Source organism: Arvicola amphibius, chromosome 1 (assembly GCF_903992535.2).
Source record: "Arvicola amphibius chromosome 1, mArvAmp1.2, whole genome shotgun sequence".
In the NCBI taxonomy this organism is placed as follows: Eukaryota; Metazoa; Chordata; class Mammalia; order Rodentia; family Cricetidae; genus Arvicola; species Arvicola amphibius.
The window spans coordinates 65,467,496-65,490,454 of NC_052047.1; the positions used below are offsets into that span (position 1 = coordinate 65,467,496).

At 40.5% G+C, this 22,959-nt stretch overlaps 1 protein-coding gene across 2 annotated transcripts in view; it reads right to left on the reverse strand.

Moving 5' to 3' along the window:
* Fam193a (family with sequence similarity 193 member A) overlaps positions 1-22,959 on the reverse strand; it is an 80,704-nt gene that overhangs the window by 30,394 nt on the left and 27,351 nt on the right. For both annotated transcript variants that reach the window (XM_038345750.1, XM_038345741.1), the window contains exons 6-12: positions 19,935-20,082; positions 16,141-16,218; positions 15,205-15,320; positions 14,848-15,090; positions 12,057-12,210; positions 11,756-11,932; positions 6,602-6,853 (exon numbers count right to left, since the gene is read on the reverse strand). In XM_038345750.1, coding sequence (XP_038201678.1) covers positions 6,602-6,853; positions 11,756-11,932; positions 12,057-12,210; positions 14,848-15,090; positions 15,205-15,320; positions 16,141-16,218; positions 19,935-20,082 — 1,168 coding nt within the window. The remainder of the gene's footprint in view (positions 1-6,601; positions 6,854-11,755; positions 11,933-12,056; positions 12,211-14,847; positions 15,091-15,204; positions 15,321-16,140; positions 16,219-19,934; positions 20,083-22,959) is intronic.

A 22,959-nucleotide genomic window follows, 5' to 3' on the forward strand; every position in this document is an offset into this window, starting at 1 on the left:
AGAATGACCACATCAATTTGTCCTAACTTCCACACTCATGCCACGGCACTAGTCCCCCACCTACCAAACAAATAAATGTTCAAGAAAAATATCTGAAAGAGTTAGAAACCAATGGATGAAAGACTCCCCCCACCAAAAGAAGTATGGAATGCAGGAAGAAATCAAGAGTGAAGGAGGAAATTTACATTAAAGGAACAACATATTCTATTTTTTTAAAAAAAAAAAAAAAAAAACACCAAGCATATTTGAAAGACTTTCTTCTTATGAAGAAAGGGAGATTCTGGGTTTGTGACACATCTAAGCAATAAAGATCTTGTCCAGTCAGATGGTGGGGGTGCACGCCTTTAATCCCAGCACTCGGGAGGCAGAAGCAGGCGGATCTCTGTGAGTTCGAGGTCAGCCTGGTCTACAGCGTGAGTTCTAGGACATACACCAAAGCTACAAAGAGAAACCCTGCTTCAAAACACCAAAAAAAATTAAATGAGAGAGGAGAGAAAGAGAGAGAGAGAGAGGATCAACTATTCTTTGAAAAAACAAATTGACAAATTTATATTGAGACAGATTGTCAGTGGAAACAGTTACTGATACCGAATTATAGAGTAGGTGCATGGCTCGAGAAGGGATTCAAGTGCAGTTCTTACCTAGCATGCAGGCATTAGGCCCTACAGTCAATCCTCAAGAGCTAGGTGTATTTCTAACACTACCATTCGATAAAGTATTAGTGACTAGTGCAAGGATAGCATCCCGTCGCTCCTTCTAAAACTTAGGTGGGGAAAAGCAAGAAAGGAATTGTTTAGATAATATAATTTTATAGGAAAACCCTAAAGGTTTCAGATGTAAACAAAACCAAAAATGGTTAGATCTAATAAATGAATTTAGCCCCACAAGACAGAAAGTTAACATTAAAAAATTAATTGCAATTTTATGTGCCAAAAATAATCAATCAAGAAAATAGCATAAAAAGAATAGTGTATTTATGAATTAACCAAAGAAGTGAGAGGACGCTTGAGTAAGATTACTGCCAACATGTCCTATTTCCCTATGTCTTATATAGATTTAATGCAATCTGTCACAATATCAATGATTTTTTTTGCAACACAGAAAAAAGCTATCTTAAATATCACATAGTAGCTTAAAAAGTCCACAACTGTGGTTAGAATAAGAATGGCCACCACAAGCTCATAAATTTGAATGATTAGTCACTAAGAAGTGGCATTATTTGAATGGATTGGTGTGGTCTTGTCGAAGGAAGAATGTCACTGGGAGTGGGCTGCAAGGTTTCAAAAACTAATGCCAAACTCAAGTATCTCTCTTGACTCTTTGCCTGTGGATCAGAATGTACTATAAGCAAATGCTACAGTGCCATGTATGATCCCATACTCCTTGCCTGAGGATAATGAACTGACCCTCTGGAACTGTAAACAAGCCCCCGATTAAATGCTTGCCTTGGTCATGGTGTCTCTTCATAGCAATGTAACAGTGACTAATAATCCAAACCATCTTGAAAGAAAACATAGCTGGACACTTGCATAAAATGCTCTGTAAAGTTCATAACCCTGTGACAGTCAAAACAGACATGCAGAACAAGCACAATAGATAATAGACAAGCACAGAGAGGAGGAAGAAGGCCAGGAGGCTATAGCCCCACACACAACCTGCTCAGCAGGAAGATGTAAAGTTAAAAGTCATACTACCTCACAGCTATCAGATGGCTACTATCAAAATAAGTAACAGGTGTTAGTAAAGATGTGGAGAAATAATTCTTTTCTCCCCCCACCCCATATAGGGTTTCCCAGTAGCTATGGAATCAGTCCTGGAACTCACTCTGTAGACCAGGCTGGCTTAAAACTCAACAGAGATCCACCTGCCTCTGCCTCTTGAGTATTAGGATTAAGGGCGTGTGCCATCACTGACCAGCTAGGAGAAAGAATTCTTGTGCACCATAGATAGATAGGTAAGCCTGCAAAGTGGCAGTCTAGGTGGAAACCATCTTGACAGTACAGATATCATACAACAATTAACATTATATGTTCAGAAGAGCCAAAAGAAGTTAAGTCTTAAAGAAATTCTTGTTAATCTACGTTCAGAAATGTTTGTCCCGATAGCCAAAAAAGTAGAAACAACCAAAAAAGTGTGGTATATGCATACATGAAATTATCACTCAAGAAAGAAAATTCTATAATATACTATAATGTGAATGAACCTTAAGGATATCAAACTAAGTGAAATAGGCCACTCAAGAAAACAGGATTACTGCATAGTTCCAATTAATGAAGAACTTGGCATGGTCATCTATAGAAACAGAAAGCAGAATGATGATTCCAAATGGTGGAGGGAGGTGAGTTACTGCTTCATAAGTAAAAAAGCTCCACCTTTACAAGATGAAAAGTTACAACCACAAATGGCAACACCAGTTGCATGATGTTAGGAATGCCTCTGATTCCACTGACTAAAGCTTTAGAAGTTTGACTGAAGTCTTAGAAGTAGTTAGAAGGGTAGATTTTATGTCATGCATATTTTACCAACAGAAAGAAAAAAGAGATGAAGAAAAACATTAAATAAAAAACTGGAGGCACTGTACTAGTCTCAAAAGAACAGATTTCAGATCAAGTAAAAGCACCAAAAATAAAAGAAAGGCATACATGAACCTAGAACAACAAAGTATACCAGTATGTGAAGCAAAAATAGAAAAGACTGCAAAGAAAAAAATAAAAGAACCTTCTACCATAGTTGGAGTCTCCAATCCCTATTATTAAAAATGGACAGATCAAGAAGGCCAAAAATCAGAAAGAAGGATGAAACAAATAGCAGCAAATGGATACAATGCCTTCTACAGATTACCCAACACAGAACACACAATATTCTCTTGCTCACTGGGAACATTTGTCTCTTGGTTATTTGAAATAGGGTCTCCCTTGAAGTCCTGGCTGTCCTAGAGCTCACTATATAGACCAGGCTGGCTTCAAACTCACAGAGGTCCAACTGTCTCTGCTGAGATTTGTGTGCCACCCACACCCAGTGAACATTCATTTCTGATCCACCTACACTCTTTTTTTTAGATTTATTTATTTAATTTATGGATATGGGTATTTTGACTGAATGCATATCTATGTGCACCATGTGCATCCCTGGTATCATGGATCCCCTGGAACTGGAGTTACAGACAGTAGTGAGCTGCCATGTGGTTGCTGGGAATTGAACCCAGGTCCTCTGGAGGAGCACCCAGTATTCCTAACTGCTGAGCCATTTCTCCAGTCCCCCACCTACACTTTAAGTTCAAGAGCAGTGACCAGGCCTGGAAGGTGTAGTTCAGTGCCTAGAACTCTAGACCATAATGCAATCTTATTTTTATTTGCTTATTTATTTTTGTGTACTGGCAACTGAACTGAAGTTAGGCAAGAGCTCTATATTTTATTTTCTCTAATATTTCACTGCAGTTATTTTTTTGTCATTTCTTTTACCTTTTATATAATATATCTATATTAACAAATAAATGTATCACTGGTATACAAATCAGTAATTTTTTTTAATCTCAAGGAAATTAAGTCTTCACAGAATTCATCCTGAACATTCTATAAAAAAGTATTTATCCTCAATGGTCAGAGTATAAAGTAAAACAAAAATTAAAACCATGACATTAAATCTTATAAGCAACAACTGTTGACTCCACCACAGCAGAAACTCCAAACAAGGTAGCAAAGGACAGAGACACAGGTTGACCCAGGAGCCTCAGTGAGTGTGGCTGTCTTCCACACACAGAACCTATTCTTTGACTCTTGGTTATACTGAGACACCACATTTAGCACTTCCGAGAAACCTCCAAGGGAACTGAAGACAAGCCTGGGCCATTCTAGAATAACTTGTGTTTCTAGAAGGTCCTTCTACTAACTTTGTGGAGCTGTTAATATACTGTGTATTTAAACAGTCATAGCCAGAACATTCTAGGAAGTCTGCCTAACTCAAATAATACAAATCAATTCTGCAAGTCCTGGTAAGAGAAAATACAAGCTTGTTTAGAGAAACCAATGTTTTTACACCAGATATACACGAAGTATTTCATAATCTGCATATACTTTCCCCTCCATACTGGGAACCAGAGTGTCCTGAATGGCAGGAAACACTACCACTGAGTTATAACTACAAGCCTATCAATAGCATCTTATTTTCCACAATAAAAAAGGCCTTCAACAGGTATATTTCAAATGGATCAATGTGGGGCTGGAAAGATGGTTGAGTGGTTAAGAGCACTGGCTGCTCTTCCAGAGGATCCTAGTTTGAATCCCAGCACCTACATGGCAGTTTTCAGCTGCCTGTAACTCAAGTTCCAGAGGATCCAGCACTACCTTCTGGTCTCTACAGGCACCCGATACACATGTAGGCAAAACACTCACACATAAAATAAAATAAAGTAAAATAAAAATAAAATGTATATCAGCGTATAGTCACGATATCAAGAAGCAATGTGGTTGAAGCATGGCTTAATTACAAATTTGAAAGTTTCTATATGACCATAACCATGTGTGGCTAGTCCTCTATATTTGCCTTCCTACACATAAATCTTTTGCACTTACCTATGGTCTTAAGTTTAACAGGATCAAAGGAAAAGGTATCAGATACAGAAATTGTACTAAAAATGCTTTTCTTTTCTCCTTTTACCCTTTTATGAGACCTTTAACTTCCTTAAAAAAAGGGGCTGGAGAGATGGCACAGAGACCTGCTTGAGTTCTAAACACAGTAGCTCACTTAAACTCCACTTCAAGGGATTCAATGCCCTCTTCTAACCTCCATAGACACCAGGCATACACAGACATGTACAGGCAAAACATTCAAACACAAAAAATAAAAATAAATCTTTAAAAAGGTTAGGTGTGCTGGAAAGATGGCTAAGAGCACTGGCTGTTCTTCCAGAGGATCTGGGTTTGAATTCCAAAACCCACATCCTGGCTCACAAACATCTATAAATTCCAGTTCTAAGGGATCCAATAACTTCTACTGGCCTCCAAGGCATACAGATGGAGCACAGATACCCTTGCAGGCAAAACATTCATACATTATCTGTAACTTCTGACCTCAATGGGTACTGCATGCATATGGTAAACACAGGCAGGCACGCGCGCGCGCGCGCACACACACACACACACACGAGGGCAAAATACCCATATATAAATGAAGGTGGGAGGGGAGACAAAGTAAGGAAGGTAACTTGTAAACAGCTGAGAATAGTGTTCCCAGTGAACTTGGGGAACAATTAATTAATACTTTCAATAACAAAAAATATACAATGGACATTCTTTAATCTTTTTTTTCCAGAATTAGGTAAAAGTTCTATTTAGAACAACAACAACAACAACAAAAAATAAGTGGGCAGCACCTTATACAGTCATTCACCCAGATGAAAGGAGGATATAAACCACAAAACCCACAAACATATTGTGGCTTTGACAACATACTTGAAAATGCTTTGAACACATATGTTAATAAAGATACTGCTACATATTCAAAATGGGTGATATGAAGTCTAACAAAACACAAGCAGGGTCTAGGTAGCTTCTGAGTACTTATAAAAACTGAACTTAAACCTTATTCTTCTTTAAGTGTGGTATTAATCTACCACCTGTGCCCTTCCCCAGGACACACAGGAAACCCATTTACTAGCCATGCATAACGTACCATAGCATGACCCCAGAGGACCAAGCCCTTCCCATGTCATGGCCCTACTTTCTGTCCCACTTGAGCATCACTGTGTTAAATAAACTAATTATATTTTTGCTTGATCTTGCTAACTTGGAACCATAACATAACTAACATAACAAAATTTCAGCATTATGGGTGGTCAACAAGGCTCAGGAACTGATGGCTCAAGAGGCAAAGAAGCCTAAAAAGTGAACTAGCTAGGGATGATTCTAGCAATAGAGATGTAGAGGCAGAAGGATCATTGCATGTTTAAGGCTGCCTGGTCTACATAGGATTTCAGGCCAATTTCTCTAAATTTATTTCAAAGTCTAAGATACTATGTATATACATGTGGTTCTTTAAGGAGATACTTAAAAATCCACCACTTCTAGAATTTTGCTGCTTTTCCTAAGTGAGCTCTTTGCAGGTTGGGTTTTGAGGAGCCTCTTCTCTGCCCTACAGCTATATTTCCATACTCACAGATAATACAGATAATTCTCACAGTTTCACACTGGGCTTTTCTTTAGGCCTGTGTATTTAATAAGGTCCTAGTTTGCAAGCCAGAAAACATCAGAGGATTCAAGCTATTTTCAACTCACTTTATCTATTATGTTAAGGCAAAAGTCAGGTCTGGGGTAGAAAAATGGACTATTTATTGTCAAGTATCCTGGAGTTCAATCTGTCAGCAACATCCCCTGAAAACGCTCTAATTCTAGTAACTAAATCATGATTTTTTTTGTATCCCTATACACTGCAAAGGTTCAACATTACAAGAACTTTAGAGACTACAGCCAAAGCAAATGTCCGCAGTGCATCAGGAGCAACCGCTGCTCTGTACATGGGTCAGCATACCCACTCCTGTTTGCTGAAGTATGTGCTCTTGTCAGAATTCAAGTCATGAGAGACTTCAAGGCCTTTCCTAGCTTACCTTACTGTGTGTGAAGGGGGGTGCTGTATACAAAGTGGGGTGGATGAGTGGTCGAGGCAGGTGTGGAACAGTGTGCAAGGGTACATGTCCGTGGATGTGGGGGTACAGGTGCAGCGCAGGATGTGTTGGCTTCTCTGGGCTCAGGAACTGATGGCCAGGAGGCAGGGCTCCAGCAGTCATTGCTGATGCTGGTAGCCCAGAAGCTTCTTGTTTACAAACATGGCATTCACAAGTGTTCGGAGTTTGTTCCGCCTAAAACAACAGAAAAAGAAGTACATGAATTAAGCTACTGTCAGTCAGAACTACTGAGCAAACATAAAGATTCAGGGCTCAGCCTGGGCTAACTAGAGCCCTCCACATGAAAAGGTACAAATGCCACAGATGGAAACAAGGAAGGCTGCAGAGGAGAGAGCTCAGCCTCATTTTCCAGAAGGGTATTAATTTACAGAGACAGAAGTCATTGACCAGGGACCCAACTGAGCAGCAACAAGGATTTCCATCAAGATATTAGAAGGATAAAGCCAGGAGGGAACTGGAACAAAGACAACAGGATCACTGGGTGGCTGGACTCTGCTGGGCTCCTACTTTTCAATCAACAGCTGCAATGAAACTTCCAAGAAGGGGAGATAACATGCTAGCTGGGGCAGGAGGAAGAGACCAGTGAACCTTCCTTATCAAAGCCAATGGGAAACTGAGAACAGATAACAAAGATAACACTTCAGACTCTAGAATTCACCCAGAGCCAAACACTGGGACTGGAAAGTCTTTATTTAAAGATACCCACAACTTCAGGGAAGAACAGGAAGAATCTGGACTTCCTGTCAGAGCCTTCCCTTGTTCTAGCTCTAGTGCAGGGAGCAGCACACAGGAAATATCAGTAAAGAAGCCTTGCTACCAATGAAAGCAGCTCAGTGTCTAACGAGCTGAGTCAAAAAAAAGTAGATGTCAGGTCTCAAACCTGGGACAAAGAGCCTAACTAAGGTACCTATTTAACTTAACGCAGACCTGGTTAGCAGGTTCTCCCAGAATCCTTTAGTCTCTCCCTACCTGTTAGAGCGTACGGCTGACACACTCTTCTCACAGTTACACTTCCCTATATAATCCATCCATTTTAGTTGCTGGGCCCTTTAGTCTACCTTTTACTCTTCTGGCTCTCCTTTCCCCCCTCCCCGTTATCCTCACATGGCCCGGATCAGGGTCATAGTCACTCTCCCAGAAGTCCCTGCCTCTGGCTACGCTCTCTCTCGTAGCTATAATAAACCTCCATAACACCTAAGAGCAGCAATGTCCTTCCTTTTTAGTCCTTTTCTCATTCAGTAGACTCAGTGGGAATGGACAGTGAATGAAACAGAAACAGACTGGGGAAACTTTAAAAGTGAAAAAGCCGTGAAATACTCCTTAAACTATCCAAAGTTCATTGGTTGACTAGGAAGCCATAGTCTACACATAGCCATGACCTTCAAAGGAAGCATACAAAGAAGAAACCAACAAAGTTCACTGGAGTACAAGCTGAGCAAGGGAACTGTTCCCTAATCTACACACAGATGTGCTGGAACACAGAGGAACCTTCAGAAGAGATAAGGCAGCAGGGATTGACCCAATAAAACAAACAGGCTAAAAGCAGAAAGGGGCAGCAGGGCATGGACACTCATCTTTAATCCCAGCACTCTGGAGACAGAGACCAGCATATCTGCGAGTGTCGAGGTCAGCCTGGTTTACAAAGAGAGTTCCAGGAGAGTTAGGACTGTTCACACAGAGAAACCCTGTTTCAAAAAACAAAACAAACAAAAAAACCCAAAAACAAACAAACAAAAAATCCCCAAAAAAACAAAAACAAAACAAAAAGGAACAAATGAAACAAAACAAAAACAGACAGCAGTGACTCTCACAATGTGAGTGATATAGATGCAGGCATTTGACAGCAATAAAGTAATGATCTGGAAAATAAAAAGCACACCCCCTGGGGAGGGACAGCAATCCCAAGGAGAAAGTCAGACTATAAAGTTATTATATAATAGCTATTATCTAAACCAGTCAATTTTCCACAAAAAATATAAGACATGCCAGAAAAGGACACTCAGATGCTTCTGTACACTGTAAATATGTATTGTTCCAATTGGTTAGGAATAAAAACTGTCTGACCAATAGCCAGGCAGGATAGGGTTAGGCAGAATAATTAAACTGATGACTCAGATTAGGGGGGGGGGGGTGAGAGAGATGCAAGCAGTGCCCAAGAAATAACATGCAAACATGCCTTTGTTAAAAGACTTGGCAACTTGGCAATACAAAGATTAGCAGAAATGGGTTAATTTAGATGTAAAAGCTAGTTAGTAATAAGCCAAAAGTATAGGCCAAACAGTTTGTAATTAATATAAGTCTCTGTGTGATTATTTAGGAACCATGCAACGGGGACACAAAAGCGTTGCCTCTGTTTATAGTCACTGGACAACAGTTCTTGGTTCACACATCAGATTGACACACAATGATGTCTAAGCAGGAAGAACAGCTTGTTCAGAGAATTAAGGATAATGTTAAAACAAAAATTCAGCATAAAGAGAAAAAAAAAAGATAAATCCTAAAACAAAATGAAGATAACATAAAAAGAATCTGAAAATCCCAGTAAACAAAAGAAATTACCCCTGTGTAAAATGTATCAAAAACTAGCAGAACTGGAAGGACCCAAAAAAAAAAAAAATCCAGTATCAAAATGTATCTCTTAGCAATTGATAATCTATATACTGCGGTATATATAATATATTATACTGCAAATCTAACCTCCATGAAGGTGGTATTAGGGGCTCTATCCCCATCCTTTCTTCATCAATCTAAAGCTACTGTGGAAAGATAGCTCCTTATAAAGAAGCACACTGGTGGACTGAATGAGAGTGGCCTCCATAGGCTCCTATGTTTAAATGCTTAGTCCCCAGTTAGTGAAACTATCCAGGAAGGATTGGGGTTGTGGCCTTGTTGGAGGAGGTGTGTCACTGGGGGTAGTCTTTGAAGTTTCAAAAGCTCAAATCAATACCAGCTAGCTTTCTCCCTCTTCTATCTCACTGTGCCTTATGCTTAGGGATTAAGGTGTTAAGTTCTCAGCTATTGCTCCAGCACCATGCCTGGCTGCCATGCTCTCTACCATAATGGTCATGGACTCACCCTCTGAACAATAAACTCTATCTTCTGTAAGTTGTCTTTGTCATCGGAAGAAAAGTAAGACACACACTACCAGACTAGGGGATAGGCCTTATTGTATTTCAAACTTACCACAGAGTCAACAGTCAAGTGAGCTGTGGGATAGAGACCAACATAGAGGCCAATAAACAGAATGGAATGTAGGCCTGAATTTTTAATATGGGAAAATATGATCTTTCCAAATAAAGTTCTAAGTCTAACCTTACACCATAAGAAATGTTGAGTCACGAGGTAGTGGTGGTGCACATGTTTAGTTCTAGCACTTGGGAGATAGAGGCAGGTGGATTTCTGAGTTCAAGGCCAGCCTGTTCTATAGAGAGAGTTTTAGGACAGCCAGGGTTACACAGAGAAACCCTGTCTAAAACAAAGCAAAACAAGAAATACTGAGTCAAACAGATCACAGTATCAGTCAGAGGTAAAGTTGTAAATCTAGAAGAAAACCACTTTGTTTAAAACAAAACAAACAAAAAACAACAGAACTAGAATGCATTGAAACAAAAACCTTGGGGGCTGGAGAGACAGCTCAGAGGTTAAGAGCACTAGCTGCTCTTCCAGATGTCCTGAGTTCAATTCATATGCAGATGTGTTCCATAGAACTGATCTGGCAATAAACAGGGTGTTAGATAAACTGAATAAATGGTCAAAAGGGAGAAACAACACAAGTGCTGGCCAACAGAGTTAAAAAAAGACAAAAACCCCACCACCTCCATAGCAGAACAGAGCGAAGTCAGTAGAATCAGAGTGATGAGGCCTTAGTTTCAGCCCATGGTACTACAGGGCTAAGTGAGGATACAGCTCAGTGGTAGGGAGCTTGCCTACCAGGAAGGAGGCCGAGAACTCAAACCCTTATAATTTCTCAGACTTTACTCAAGATTCTAAATTATTTATAACCAGGCATGGTATCCACACCTGTAATTCCAGCATTTGGGAGGCAACATGATCAGGAGTTTATAAAAGGCTAGACTTAGCTACATGGTATAGTACTTTGTCTTAAACAAACAAAATTTAAAACAAACTAAAATACAATAATAGTCATACAAACAAACAAAAAATTCAAACATAAAAAAGAGTTCATGTACTTGTCTTAACAGAGGGTCTGAGTTCAGCTCCTAACACCCATATCCAGTGACTCACAACTAACTACCTGTAACTCTAGCTCCAAGGGGATCAGACACCACTAGCTTTCCTGGTCATTCATGTGCACATGCCCACAAAAATACATGTAATTAAAAATAATGAAAATAACTTTTAAAAATTAAAGTTACAAAAATAAAAAACATATAGAAGCACATCCTTCAAAGACACGCTAAGTAAAAAGCAACATAGCCTTTCTCATAAGACAGGAAGGAGTAAATGTTTGTATACGCACATAATGAAACTAGTTATCTCCTGGGCGTAGGGGCTGAAGGTACACAGGTGATGGGACACAGATGGGGGGAAGATGATGCCAAGATTTCCCAATTTACTCCTTTTGATATCACCTTTATTATTTTAATCACTTACATTACTCATTACAATGATTAATTAGCCAAGCGCCTGGCCTCCATTTGTTCTTCCTTTCATTTAAAGAACTCTTAGTGAACTAATGAAACTCTGAAGCTGGGTGTGAGAAACATACACCCCAGCATTTGAGTTTAGGTAGAAGGGTCATGGGTTCAAGGTCAACCAAGAGTGAGAACTGTCTCCAAAACAAACAATAAAACCCATCTTTCTTCGACAGACAGACAGACAGAAAGAAAGAAAAGCAAAAACCTGTCTTTAAGCACAGACTGTTATACAACTAACGACAATTGTAGATCTGAGCAATCGCAAAAAGAGACTAAAATATGAGCTGTATATAATTTATAAGTAAATTTGTTTCTCTACAGTTCTAATTTCAGGAATTGCTGGAATTGGCATAATTTGCTTCTATTTACAGAAAATACACAAAGGAAGAAACAGAAAACATGAAACAGAAGATCTTACCTGCTGTGCTGGGTAGGATGGAGGTGGAGTGTCTGCTTTGCTCTCCTCTGCCCTTGGGCCGCCATTTCCGAGAGCCTCGTCTCTGGGTGCTCCCGGGGGCTCACCACTACTTTCACCATCAGCATCTTCATCATCAGCTTCTGAAGAGCTATGGCTGGTGCTGCTTACCTGAGGGGACTTAAAAGGCAGCATTCTGTAGCTTTAGTTTTCAAAACAATAGTAACGTAAATGAAGTGTAAAGACCACCACATCTGGCATTTACTGACACCCACACCTCCTCATAAAAAAGCTACACCCATACCTCATCTTTCAGGGCCATGTTTTCCCCACCACCATTCAGTTCGCTGTGGATTCCATTCATGTTGGCCACCACATTGGTATCATCGTAGTTAGTCAACGGATAAATGTCAGCAAACTTAGCTGACAATGGTGCGACGTCTTCATCATCACTACAACTGAGGCAAGCAGAGACGGTCACCATGAGGCCCTTCGTTTGGGGAGGACAGTGAGGAGCACCCCCCACTGAACACGACATCTCCTCTAAGGTCATGGGTCTGTTCACGAAGAGTGTTCAGTGTCACTCACACTACTTAACACCTCTTAGTCACCTGAACACAAAGAAAAGCCTGGATGAGTAACATCTGTGACTTGGAGAATGATGGGAAAAAAAAGTCCCACAGCAGAAATGCTGGCGTGACCAAAATGAATTGGTAATACATTTTCATTTGGCCTGAAAAGCCCTGGAGAAAAAGTGCCACCCCCAAGTAGACATCATTTTTATGAAAATGTTAAGATACAAAAAGTAACCTCAGGTCTTTTACAATCACCAAATTGTTAGATAATATCCAGCTGACCAAATCTCCCAAGCACAGTTATGTAACAACATGATAATTAAGTTAGCTATACTCAAGTCAGTTTTGAAAATCAACTTCATCTATGCAATGAGAAAATGACATGTTCACTGAAGAAGAAAAAAAAAACAACTTAAGAAAACCTTCTGGATTTAGCCTATGGAGATCACTTTAAAATATAACTTCCTAATATATAAGAGCTACTGTATGTAGATTAGGGATGACTAGACATGCCCACCCCAGTATTAGCTAAAACTTGCACCAATCTGTTCTCTATCTTGGCACACAATGATCTCTAAGAAGTTAAAAATCCTAAGGATCAGTGGTCTGCCTCCTAAGAAAGGTCCAGAATTACAAAGCACATGGTACTCTCTCTTTTGTTTTGAGACAGGGTCTTTCTAAATAACCCTGGCTATCCTGGAACTCACTATGTACACCAGGTATTGACCTCACAGAGACCCACCTGCCTCTGCCTCCTGAGTACTTTCTATTTTCAAAACGAGGAACCTGATACACTTCACCAATATCTGAAGCTCACCAACAGAAGAAAAAAAGCACCCACCACCAAGGGAGGGTGTGTGTCTTGGCCAACTGTGTTCCTGCAGCATTCCCACTGCCATGGTGTACCATGGTAAAACTGGTTCTGAAATGAAGTGGCCAACTCATCCTTAGCACGTACATGACAAGTGGAGGCTTCTCTGCCCCAGTAAGACCCACATTGCACTGTACTGAGATGACTGAAATGATGTTGCTGTTTCATCAGTTTAAAAAACAGCACCAAGAAAGCTACGTCACAAGGATTTTCAATCACACAGGTTGATCTTTGAAAGACACTAATCACAAGTTGTTAGGGCCTTGAGTATTGGAAGACACGAGTTGCCCCGACCAACATGAGGGCAGTTCCAGTTCAGGTAAAAGGCTCCTGTAGCTGATGTTCCACTACTGATCACACATCAGAGCCCACTATTGATGATGGCAATTATGACAATAAGTGGGACAGTTTGATAAAGTTAATTGCAATTCCCTAACTTCAATTTTCCACAGATTCACCTGCATGTTAAACTTCCATATGCCTGGTTAGATACTGTAGAAACAGCTAGCAGAGCAATCTTCAAAATGCTTAAGACCTGAGAGCATAATCAGTAGAACTTTGTTCAATGAAGAATAAACTATGGACTTCAGCTCAGGCCTTTAGAATTATTATGTATTTGGGGTTGGGATAAGACTCAGTGATACAGAGCTCATATAAGGCCCTGGGTCCTAGTCCCCTGGCAACAATAAAATTAATTCACTGAGACCTGGAAGACAAGGATAAACATCAAAGGAAGAAAAAAAATGAGCACCAACATGACAAATTCAAATGAAGTGTATGATGAACATTTCTATCAGCTCGAAGACTCTGAGGATCATGTGCAGCCAGATATAGTCAACAATCCCTCAAAATAGCACTTCTGCAGGGCTAGTGATGGTTTCATGTTCAACTTACTTAAGAAACAACATAAAGCCCATTGGGGTGGCATATGCCCTTAAAAGAAAGAGAGAGAAATGAAAAAGAAAATTGTGGTGGCACATGACTTTAATCCCAATACTCAGGAAGCAGAGGCAGGTGGATCTCTGAGTTTGAGGCTACTCTGGTCTACAGAGTGAGTTCTAGGACAGTCAGGATTACTTAGAGGAAATTCTATCTCAAAAAAACCAACCAACCATCCATCCATCCAAATAAACAACAAAAAAAAAGAAAGAAAAGAAAAAAGAAATTATATATATCCATGTGCAAATAAACTTATGAAGACACTGCAAATGGCAGGGTCACTACTGAGTTTACAGCCCCTTGCTAGTATGAAATGCACTTCTTATAATGTAGGAATACAGAAAACACAAACTTTCAATTGCTTGCTAAAGTGATCTGAGTTCTTAGCAAGACATGGAACGAGCATGAACACTGAGCTGACAATGAAGAGGATGAACAGCCACTGTCCACCTCAGGAAGAATGAGAAAATGACACCAGAACTGTGAGACATTTCCCTGCATACCAACTGGTAATTATAAATTCACCATATTTTTTTCAGGTAAAATAGTTTGGGTTTATTGATTTCATGTTTTAACAGGTGCTTAACACACTGAAAGATCCTTTTTTTTCTTTTTTATAAAAAGCACTATAATGGTGATCATATTTCTGATGTATGTATTTATCATTACTGGATAAATTTCTGAAACTCTATTATAAAGTCACAACTTACAAAGTTGGTGCAGAGCCATTGTCTGTGAGGATGAGTCTGGGATGTTGCTGAATTGTGATGGGAGAGCTGGAACCTGACCCTGAGCTTGCTGATGACACACTAGGTGGGCGCATCTCAGAGAGATAGTCGGGAGCAGAATCCACTTGGAGTGGTAGCTGGTGAATGTGGATGTCATCAGTGACGGGGGGGTCCATGATACCACAAGTGAGGATGTGTGAGAGGCTGCAGTCATCACAAGCACATCTGATTGGGAATTAAGGACAGTTACCAAGAAAGCCAACTCTCAAGGTTGGGTTCAAACCTCTGCTTGTTTCAGTGTGGGCTGAAGGTCAATAGCACCTAGAGAGCCTAGCTCACCTTCGCCTGTAGTTGCAGTTAGGGCAGTCTGGCATGCTCAACCGAGATGATGACAACATGTGTCTCCTGGTATCCGTGAAGTTGTTCTCACCAGTAACTACTTTCTTATTAGTTAACTAGAAGAAATTATCAAATAATAGCTTAAATTTGCAAGATACTTCCCCCATTTCCTGCACCACATTTCAACTATGACAGTAATCATGCTCATTTACAACCCAAGAGGTCCACCTTTTGCAGATGAACAAAACCAAAGAACAGGACAGTAGCCTTGGAGTATGCAGGCAGGGTCAGTAAAATCAAAAGTGAAGCATCAGAAACCTTTTAATGCTCTGGTCTACAGAAGACATTATATATATATATACACACACACCATATGCATTTTTGCAGATAGCCATAAGGTAGAACTGCTGTAGACACCAAGTTTACTCAGTCTGATCTAGATATTCAGAACTTGTTAAGGCACCAGAAATTGAGACTCATATGTGGAGTAGACTGGACCTAAGAGATGTCTAGGTAGTAGCACCAATAATCAGAAATCTGGATTTCAAAGGGGAAGGGTATGCCAGAACTTAATCGAGCCTATCAGCACATTTAGGTATAAAAGGGCCTCTGTTTCATCCCACTGCTGGGAGCTCAACTTCAATCCGACGCAATTGGCTAATTGGTGCAAAGGGAAAGGGGGAGTTCAGGGAGTATGGTCTTTGTACCATTTTTCATCAACTCCCACCAAGATTATTCTTTTCAAGCAAGTATATGGAAGTCCAAGAAACAAGTAAATGTAGTCAGTTTATCTAAAAGTTAAAATCACTTTGTACAATGACTTTAATACCGGCAGAAACTGTCAATGGTCTTCACTGGTATCCTGTAACACAGAGCATGCTTACATATTAAGGTGTCACTTTTCTGTACAGTAATTTGCCTGTTCAACAACCTTACCTGTTCTTCAATTAATCTCCTTTGCTTAAAAATCTCCCAGTCTTCTGTTAACATGCGCTGTTTGGTTTTCATTGTCATCTAGAAAGAAGATATAAAAAATATGTAAAAAACCTCAGTAACAACTACACAAAACATTCTCAAGGAAGATTGTTTTAAATGATTTTAAAGAAATGTATAGACAAGAAAGATTACCTATGAACAAAACAGAGGTGCAATATAAAAGAATGAGTCACCAGCTATTTTATTTAAGCCTCTTGCTTGACACTCATAATATTACCACAAGCACTTTTCTCACATGGAAAACAACCTCAGAGAGCAGGGTACATTTCCTGTGCTGAGGGAAGTAAGTGCTTGCTCTCAGGCACTTGACAGACAAACCTGGTTGAGGACTCCTGGAGCTGGTCTGTTCTACCCATATACATGACCTTCCTAGTTCTGAGAACACTAACTCTATTATTAACCTTTATCTATGTGTAATTCCAATAATAACATAAAATAAATTAGAAAATTAAAAAATGAAATATAAGCAATGCAACTTGAGAATTCAGAACAAAATCTGAAACAGACTAACCAAGGAACCCTCAAATGTCTGCCAATCCACTTAGGCACATTCTCTATTCCAAGAACTAAGGCATATACACCCCAGCTCATACCCCTCTCTCCCAAACCCCCAAGAGCAGCAGCTTCTCAGCCAATGCCAAGATTGCCAGCAGGACTGTGGGGAACAAAGCAGACACCAGCTACTGTTCTATGGGCTTTGTTACCAGCTGTCACCATAGAAAGTTTACTATCCCCACTACAGAAAGTTCTAGGTGGTGCACATGTTTAGGTGAAGTACAGAGTGCCTACATAACATTGGATTCCTCATACTATTGTGTCCAGTAGCAAACCCAGATTAGTTTAAGTGATAGCCCTTTACAGGAGACACAAGTCATCCTATAACCTTAGCTGACTTAAACAAATCTTCTCTGGGGACAGAAGTAAGCTCTCCTATAATTGCTCTCAATGCAGTGGCACTTCGTGGCTCTCCAGCTCCTCATCCCCTTCTATGTATCTTTCACCATGATGACAAGAGTTAGCCAGGCACAGGTTGGTGTGTTTGGTGCTTTGGTTCTCTCCTCTCCTCTCCCCTCCCCTCCCCACCTCTCCCCTCCCCTCCCTTCCCCTCCTCTCTTCTCCTCTTCCCTCCCCTCCCCTCTCTGGTTTGTTTTTTATTTTGAGACAGGGTTTCTCTATTTAACTTTGGAGCCTGACCTGGCACTCACTCTGTAGATCAGGCTGGTCTCAAACTCACAGAGATCCACCTACCTTTGCTTTCCGAGTACTGGGATTAAAAGTGTGCATCATTACTGCCCGGCTTCTTTCTTTTTAAATGATTTATTATTTTATGTGTATGAGTGTTTTGCCAGCATGTATTGCTGTATGCCATGTGCATGCCTGATGCCTAGAAATGCAAGAAGAATGTGTTGGATTGCCTGGAACTAGAGTTACAGATGCCTATAGGCTGCCATGTGGGTATGGGAATCGAATCTGAGTCCTCTGAAAAAGCAGCCAGTGCTATCAATTGCTGAGCCATCTCTCTAGCCACCTACAGTCTGGTTCCTGACTGTCCACACAAGGTTCACATTCCAAAGGCTTGTTCCTTAGCATGCAGTACCATTGGAAGGTAAAGGAAACCTTTAGGAGTTAGCTCCCAGTGGAAGCTAGGTTACTGGAGTATAACTTTGAAGTGCATATTAGGACCCCAGAGCCTTCCTCTCTGTTTCCTGGAGTCCTAAGGACCTTCTCCAATATGACCTTCAGCCATGTGCTGTGCCACCACAAGAACACAGCACAAGTCAAGGAATCTTCCTCTTAAAAAAGCTGGTGATTCAAGCCAGGCATGGTGGCACATGGGCTATTAACAAGTACTCAGGAGGCAGAGGCAAGAAGATCACAAGTCTGAGGCTTGCACGGACTATAGAGTAAGACCCATTACAAACAAATGACAAACTTGTTGTATTCTCTCACAGTGATTGGAAACTGAGCAATGTCTTTTTGCCTCGTTGTTTCAGAGTACTAATGGCTCAAACCCTCACTGCTTCTCCCCAACTTTAATAACTTCAACTAAGCAGTCATGTTCTGAAGTCCTGGGTGTTTTCTACAGAGTTCACATTGTCAGCAGTCTGCCTTTTCAAATCTACATATTTAAAAAGAAAACAAACTTTATGATTTTGTATAAAATAGAAAAGCTCATGTAAAACTAAATATCATTTATGTGCCTCTCTCACTGTCATGGTAAGAAGCAGACCCTGAAATTAACTGTCAGGGTCCTTCACAGGATCTTAGGAGGCAGATTCTCAAAGAAGAGTTATCCTCCAGTCTGGCTCCTCCCATTCCTGGACCCAGATCTCTCTGCTGTCAGAACAGCAGGGCTCAGAAAGCAGACTGGTATGCATACAGGGCTCAAAGGGAGGGCAGTTGCTTGCCCCTTTTCTGGGGTTGCCAGCTACCTACAGGGTCAGGACCTGATTCTTGAGGCTGTAGGAGGACAGCTGCAGCTGAGGCCCCACCTTTACTATGCCTGTCAGCCTGGCCATTCTCATGTGCCTCCCTCCCCCAATCCCCAATCCACTGACAGACCCTGCAGTTATTAACCTGTTATAGTCAGTGCCCCAAATTGTATCCATTATTCAGCTCAAAGAACAGACTTGTTTTAAAAAAAAAAAAAAAAAAGAACAGACTTGTTCCTGGCACAGCTGGAGAGTAATCTGTCTATTAAAACCAAACAGAAAAGATAACGTAGGGCCACACCCACTCTAAAGAAAGTAGAGAGCAACAACTGCTTCCCCAGAAGGGTCAGCAGTCTCAAATAGCAGGGAGGACATTGTACAGGCAATGACTATGCAGACAAAAGCAAAGGACACATCACACCAGAACCACAGGTCTCTCAGGGCCTCTGGCCCCAAAACAAGCTCAGCAGCAGTGACATGCAGTGACAAAAGTGGAACTAGTGCACTGATACCATGAGGGCCAAAGTCAGTAAACAGGGAGTTTTCCCAAATTCTGAAAAAGAACCCTCTTCTTACCCACTCAGAAACAAACAGGGAAAGGAATAAGGGCTCAGTCACTATATGAATGGCACAATGATCTTGGGATTCATGTCGAACCAGCTTATATCTCAACCCACAATAGCTATCATGTCTGTTTACAAACTGTCTTGCATGTATAACACTGGGCTGCCATTTCTTTCTACCTTTCCTTTTTTCTTTTTCTCCTCATACCAGCACCTTTAAAATAATCTTTAAAACCTAAAACCTTTTTTGTTCTGTTTAACCAGAAGGTCTACAAAGGCAGGGGGCTAGGATGAATGGCAGAAATACCATCTTAACAACATGCCTAGTGTCTCCTCTGAGATGTAGTGGTCACTTGACACAGTCCCTTCAGAGCCATCTCCAGCAGACACATCCCACTTGTCCTGCTATCCTCTGCCCTTATGTCTGTTCTGTTTGGCAGTTCTGGATGAAGAAAGAATGAGCTCTCAACAGAACCATGATTGATAAACGGCTGCTGGGCCCAAAACACCTGGTAACTTCCTAATGTCCTTCAGTAGGACACACAGACAGTAGATACAATCTTTCTGAAGATTTAATTGCTGCTGCCATACAACAGCCAGGTCAGAGGTCTGTGATATCGCAAGGTTTCTACCAGGGTACACCAAAGGCCTATGTTGGGAGCTCAGCAACTCAAACTGTAGCTAGCAACTTGGCACAGAAGCCTCAGAGTGCAGGCTGTGCCTTGGGAGCAACGATTACCTGTTCATCCACATAGGCATCAATCCTCTTCTGACACTCCAGCCACTCCTCAGCAACTTTGCGCAATTCTTCCTCAGAACGCTGGTACCTCTGCAGCAAGGTGCTGTACGTGTCTTCATTGCAAGTGTCATGTGTGGTGGTTCCTAGCCTAGGAGAGAAAAGACCTATCACAAAGGAAGAGCCCAGAAGCTCCTGCAGACAAAAGAACCTTACTGCCCGTTGCTATTGTTTATCTTTATCATCCCTTTTTATAAAACCACGTAGCAAAGCTGCTTCCTGGGCTTAAAAGATTATATACACAAAGCACTCTGAACAGAACCACATATAAAGGAGTTACACAGAGAAGTGATAGCACCTGAAAAGAAACTAACAAGAATTCTAAAAAGGTATAACATATGGAGCTGTATACACATTTCTTATTAACATACAATGACCCAGAAAAAAAAAACAAAATGTTTAATGACAAATACAAAACATAGAAATGTTACAATTAAAAAATGCATGTTTTGAAGTGAAAATGCATTCATGTAAAGGAAAGGTTTGACTGAAGCATGTTCAATAAAAATATGTTGTGCATTAACACAAGAAAAATATGTATAACAAACACAAAGGTGTTTGTAGTGCCTACCACTTCATGATTTTATCTGTAATAACCTAGTGAGTTTTTCTTTTTGTAAATTTATTTTTATTTTATGTGCATGGGTGTTTTGCCAGCATGTATGTCTGTGTGAGGGTGTTGGGTCCCCTGGAACTGGAGTTACAGACAGTTGTGAGTCATGGCGTGGATGTTGGGAATTGAATCCTGGATCCCGTGGAAGAGCAGTCAGCCCTGAAATAGGTTTTCTCCTGATTCCTACTGCTGCCAGCCTTGTCCTTCATTGAACTATTCCAGTTTTCAATATAAAACCCAATTCATAAACTGGGCAGTGGTGGCGTATGCCTTTAATTCCAGCACTCAGGAGACAGAGTCAGGTAAGGTAGATCTATGAGCTCAAAGACAGCCTGGTCTACAGGGTGAGTCCAAGGACAGCCAGGATACACGGAGAAACTGTTTCAAAAAACTACTAAACAAACAAAAAAAAATACCAATTCCCACACGTGGTTTGAATGAGAACTGTCCCCATAATCTGGGGCATTTGAACACTTGGTCTCTAGTTGGTGGTGCTATTTAGAAAGGTTTAGGCAGTGCAGCTTTATTTGAGGAAGTATGTTAGTGGGGACCGATAGGCTTTGAGACGGAAAGTCTCATTCCACTTCTAGTTCGCTCTCTCTGCTTTATGATCATGGTTGAGATGCAAGTTCTCAGCTTCCTGTTTCTGCTGCTGTACAGGCTTTCCTGCCACTGTGAATTCTTATGTCTCTGGAACTCTAAGCCCAAATAATCTCTTCCTTCTATAAGTTGCCTTAGTTGTAGTGTTTTATCACAGCAACAAACAAGTAACTGAGATAACATAAACTTCCATCCTGCCTTTCTACCCAAGTTTTCTTTCTCCATTTCTAGCTATTCCAAGTTACAAACACTATCTGAATCAAAGAGAGTGGGACCGACAGGAACCCTGCAGATAGCTTTGGTGATGGAATGAGATGACTAGAGCATTCTCATAGCACCTCTATAGGACAAATAGCCTGATTCTTTAATTGGCAAAATGCCAGGAAAATAGGGCAAGACAGCAGTTGAACTCAGAGAAAAGACTCTCAAAGGGTAAGGGAAACAGAGAACTTCTGTTTGGGAACATGAAAAAAATATATTTTTAAATACATCGTTAGCTACAAATACTGTGAATAAAATTAATGTTTTGAAACATAAAATAGTAAAACATATTAATCAGAAATTTTTAAACTAAATAAAATGGTACTGAATTGTATTTTAAGTGGACAAATTACACGGTATATAAATAATCCCAATAAAGTGGCCAATAAAACAAGTAGCTTTCTCACGTTTTGTTTTTAAATGTTATGGTTTGGATATGAAATGTCTCCCAAAGGTTCTTGTGTTGAAGACATAGTTCCCAGAACATAGGGCTTTTGGGGGTGGCTGGATCATGTGGGCTCTGACTTCACCAACGAACTAATCCACATATGGGTTCAGAGTTTACTGGGCTACATATCAGGAACTGGTGGTAACTTGATTTACTTTATTCCTGAATCCTTTCTCTGTTTAGCAGTTCCACAAGGTGAGCAGCTTTGCTTTGCCAAGAACTTCTGTGATGGACTGTGAGCCAAAATAAACCTTCCTCCTTAGAAGTTGATACCTGCAGCATTCTATAATTCTGTCAGTGTTAGAAAGCTAACAGAAAGAACTAAGTTTCTATGAATAATGATAACCTTAAGCAGACTGTTTACTTATTTTGTGTATGTCAGACCATTTGCTGAATAGGGCAGGAAGAGTAGGAGACCTGCTGTCTTAGTCTGTTACTTCTGTCTTTTTGGTTTGAGATAAGATCTCTCACTGAACCTGGAGTTCAACAATTCAGTTACACTGATTGGTCAGCAAACAGAATTCACTTGTTTCCTACTCAATAATGGAAGTTATAGCTACATACTTAGCTGACTTTTATGTGGGTGCGAGGGTATCAAATTCAGATCCTCAAGCTTATCCACTAACACCCTCCCACCCTTAGTTGCTGTTTATTTTTGTGACAAGTATTACCATAAAAACCCTGACTGCCCTGAAACTCCTTACACATATCAGACTGCATCTAAAATAATGTATGTTAACAAAATAATACAAAAAGATACATTAAATAAACTTAAGTACTGGCCATAGCCTCTTTGTTGTCTTATAATCTATTAAGCTACATTTGTGTTCGTACAATTCATATCCGAATTATACGTTATTAACTATTTGTCCCTCCCCATTTTAGACAGGGTCTCTCTACACAGCCCTGGCTGATTGTCCTTGAATTCGCAGAGATCCAGTTACTTTTGCCTTCCAAGTACTGAGATTACAGGCATGAACCACCGGGTCTGGCCCACTCCATAATTTTTCTACAAGTTAAATAGGCCTACATAACTACGTATTTCA